Below are 4,043 nucleotides of genomic sequence, written 5' to 3'. Positions count from 1 at the left end.
CTTAAAGACATAGTCAGTGTTTTCAGCAAAGTTGAGCTGACTGTCCAGGAATGACTCGAGGTATTTAAAATTTGCCACAGTTTCAGCAGGTTGGCCATCGAGTGAAACTGGAACCACTTCCAGGTCTTATTTATGTCATTTAATTAGCTCTACTTCCTTAAGAAAATGAAAAGGTATGTTCTTTTGTGAGGGACTTTATCTTTTACTGTTCCAGTAATGCCAGAATTAATAGTAAATAATAAAGACTTTGGTATTCTGATTTAGTAATGTAACTAGTTAGTTGTATTACCACCCCCACGCCACTAGAGGCAGTAGCAGGACCGAAAAGATGCGACTAAGGAGCAGATTTAGAAGTACACCGAAAGCTACAGAACTTGTTAAAAACTGAGTTGCCGTGAAGTAAATAAAAAAGAGAATTTCAAATATATTCAGAGTGAAACTCCTTCCTAAAGCTGAAAATATATCACAGATTTCAAAATAAAATAAAAACGGAAGTATAGGAAATAGCACCCCCTTCACTTCCGGAGTGCAATGGTTCCATTTCCAAATAAGGTAAGAGACTGACAGTGGTCCGTCCCGCCCCTTTCTGTTTGCTGCAGCGAGGTCCTTCTCGGTAGATGCTGGGCTTTAAATAAGTTGGCAGAGTTTGGGGCAACACAGGAAGTGGGCCCACAAAAATAAAAGTCTTGACTAATTGCGGGTTACACTTACTTTTCTTTTTCTGTCTTGCTCTCGGTGAAGGCAGACACTTTTCCTTCTGCTCCCTCCCTGCCCTTGCCTGCCCTACTTGCTCTGTTTTTCTCTTTTTCTATATTTTTGGAGCCTTTCTTTGCACATCCTCCAAATCTACAAATTATTGATCTGGTCAACTGGTCTCTCAATGCAATTGATCAAATTTTCGACGAGAAGTCTGGGCACAGGAGAGCCTCCTGTCCTGCAGGGACAGACCCGGCGGGATTCAGCCTGGATTTATTCATGATAACAGGATTTCTGCTGTTTGGAGCTTGCGGATTCCTGGATTATCCACAAATTTGTGACGGACTTGGCTGAACTAGCAAACACTCAGACTGTTGGTGTGGACAGAGATGCAAGTTGGATGTGAGTCTTGCTGAGACTCGCAGCCCAGCTGAGGACTCTAAATCTCACTAAAGGGATGGAAGCGGTCTTAGAGAAGCTGCTAGTTTCGGTTCAGTGGAACAACCAAACTAATTTGGATAACTGGGAACTGAGATGTATTGGAGAGACTTTAGGGAAGATTGAAATTTATAATCTAACTAAGACATTCTGTATCTGAATTAACTTTCCCCGTGTGGCCTTGGAAGGGCTGCATATCCAATCTCCTTGAAGATATGTAAACATCACGCTCCTTTCCTCCTCACCCCCTCCTGTATCCATGCAGCTGTGGAGCTGAGCGCTCCCAAGGACATTCCTAGATAACAACACCTTATCGGACTTTGCTGGGAGGCTAAGCAACGTGGTTTCATGGCCCTTTGACGTCAACCGCCTTCACTCATGTCTTTGTTTTGCCCTTTGTTTTGTCTGAATGTTGCCATTTGCCCTAATCTCTTTTCCTCTTTTTTGTTTTATTTTGTTAGAAACTATGGAGTACTCACTTTTAAGCCAGAAAAGGGTTATTTTAGTTTATTAGTAATATTAGAAATTGTGGAGTACTTACTATTTAGATCAATATTATACAGCCCAGAAATGGAATCAGAATTAGAATTAGAATAACTACTAACATAGAATCCAGAAATACTTAGTTACTTTTATGTTACTACTTTTTAGAAACTGTGACTACTCACTTTAGCCCAGAAAAGGATTTAGAACAAACTTTGAATTTAGACCAATTGTAACCCACGTGACCGCCATGACCCACCCACCTTCCCTTTCAGCTCTGGATCCTCATGTGTATTTCCGGGTTTCCATTATGCTGCTGCTCACTGTTGGTTGTGGTGTCGGTTGTTCATACAACAATCAGAAATTTCCAAATCGACTCATCACTGAACAATTTAATCCCCAAAACTTGAGGATTTGTTGAGGATTTGTTGACGCCTGGTATGCCTTCCTGATGAGAACCAGTTAACATTGCATCCATCTCCTCAGACAATCCGTTACGACGGTCAGGGTTTCCCCCCCCTTCATCGACTCACTTGGTGACGGAGGATGGCGAGCTACCCACACACCATCTGGTGGTAGGAAAACGAAACGACACACTTTACACAGGAAACAAACTAAATTCTAAGGGAGTATTCAAAGGAAAAGAACTATTCTCCCTTTGTTCGTGGACTTATTTTGGGCTCTATTAGGATTTGAAGTATCACCGATTATTATTATTATTATATTTTGTTGGTTGCTTTGTTTTTCCCTCTCCTCTTGTTTCTCTTGAGCAATTTATTTTTGTTTTGTTATTATTATTATTTTTGTTGTTGTTTGTTGCTTTTTTTTTTCCCTCTCCTCTTGTTTCTCTTGAGCAATTTATTTTTGTTTTGTTATTATTATTATTATTATTATTATTATTATTATTATTATTATTATATTGCCACTGCAATAAATAGCAATATAAACAAACCTCTTTTCATCAGTTGCATCAATTATCCTCCCCAATCATGACTCCATGCTGTACCTACTTCTGATTCTACAAAGTGGTTAACACTAAACCTTGCAGTCAGACTTATGCATTTACCAAGAGCGTTACCCAATACTACATCATCATTATTTAGAAACTGTGGAGTATTCACTTTTAATCCAGAAAAGGAATTAGTTTAGTCGCTCTTTAGCTTATTTGATCAGAAACTGTAGAGTACTCACTATTTAGATGCAGAGACCAGAAGCCCAGAGGAAACTTGTGGATCAACATTATTAGATTACTTTTTAGACTCCAGTTTTCCGAAATGGAATTAGACCAGAGGAAACTTGGCAACCCTGAACAGGAGCACCTAGTTTACAGACTTTAGATCAACATTCATTAGATTCTTTTTCTTCTTTTGCTCTTTTTCTCCTTTTTCTTTCCTTTGGTTTGTTATTTTGTTTGTATTTTCTTTTAATTAATGTAAAGCACTTTGAATTGCCTTGTTGCTGAAAATGTGCTTTATAAATAAAATTACCTTACCTTACCTTTGGCCTTTAATTATGCTAAGCTGGATAATTATTGCTTTTATTATTTATTTTATTCTGTCTTTGTGTTTTTATTTCTCGTACTTTGCTGTTTTTTGCCAATCTATTATGTTGGATTATAGTGCTATATAAATAAAGATTGAATGATTGACGCAGGGCTGCTCCGATAACTGCGAACGGATTCAAAAAGGTTTTTTTAAAAATAAATAAATAAATAAAAAATAACATTTTGTTCCTAAACACAGACCATAATAACTAACCACAGCTTACCATCTGGTTAACCAGATGATCACCAGAAACTCACCTGCTACTGAATGTGGTGCTTCCCACCTGGTCACAGATGGAAACTTCTTGAAACAAGGTAGATCGGAAACAGCTAGCTGACATTCTACCGACACTGTTAGTTTGGTTCGGTTGCTATGGTAACCGAAAAGCGTAGACATCGAAAAATTAAATTACCATTTGATCTAAGTCGTTTTACGGAGAAAGAAATGCTGTCTTTCCTGTTCTGGGGATTAATGAGGCTTTAAAATTAGTTTAAAATTCGCGTTGACTGACAACACAGAACTACGCAGACCAGAATCCAATGCGGCAATCTTCTGGCCAATAGCAGAAACGATAGGCTGATGATTGGGAAGATGGTTTCATAAAATTCAGAAGATTGTAGGACCAATAAGAAATGGAGGAATAAATAGAAAGGAAGAAAGAGTGATAACAAGGTTAAGATTTGGACATTCAGGACTTAATTATACACTTTTTAAAATTCAAAAGCACAAAACTGACAAATGTGATTACTGTGATAAATATGAAACTATAGAGCATGTTATATTAGAATGTCATAAATATGAAAAAGAGAAGATAAATGAGGAGAGAGTTTGAAAATGAATAATACCCCTTGTATACATTAAACATTTTAGAATCAGACAGAT

At 37.7% G+C, this 4,043-nt stretch overlaps 2 protein-coding genes across 3 annotated transcripts in view; one reads left to right on the top strand and one right to left on the bottom strand.

Moving 5' to 3' along the window:
* ttc24 (tetratricopeptide repeat domain 24) overlaps positions 1 to 3,572 on the bottom strand; it is a 31,392-nt gene extending 27,820 nt beyond the window's left edge. The window contains exon 1 of the mRNA XM_016666413.1: positions 3,419 to 3,572. Coding sequence (XP_016521899.1) covers positions 3,419 to 3,557 — 139 coding nt within the window. The 5' untranslated portion in view covers positions 3,558 to 3,572. The remainder of the gene's footprint in view (positions 1 to 3,418) is intronic.
* Positions 3,434 to 4,043, top strand: part of iqgap3 (IQ motif containing GTPase activating protein 3) — a 22,918-nt gene continuing 22,308 nt past the window's right edge. The window contains exon 1 of one of the 2 annotated variants that reach the window (XM_007542728.2): positions 3,434 to 3,475. The gene's annotated coding sequence lies outside the window, so the exon portion shown is untranslated. The remainder of the gene's footprint in view (positions 3,476 to 4,043) is intronic. The other variant, XM_007542727.2, reaches the window with a different exon arrangement.

The sequence above is a fragment of the Poecilia formosa genome, unplaced genomic scaffold, assembly GCF_000485575.1.
Source record: "Poecilia formosa unplaced genomic scaffold, Poecilia_formosa-5.1.2 Scaffold723, whole genome shotgun sequence".
NCBI lineage: Eukaryota > Metazoa > Chordata > Actinopteri > Cyprinodontiformes > Poeciliidae > Poecilia > Poecilia formosa.
Note: the sequence above shows the minus strand (reverse complement) of the source record. Positions and strands in the feature narration are given on the sequence as shown.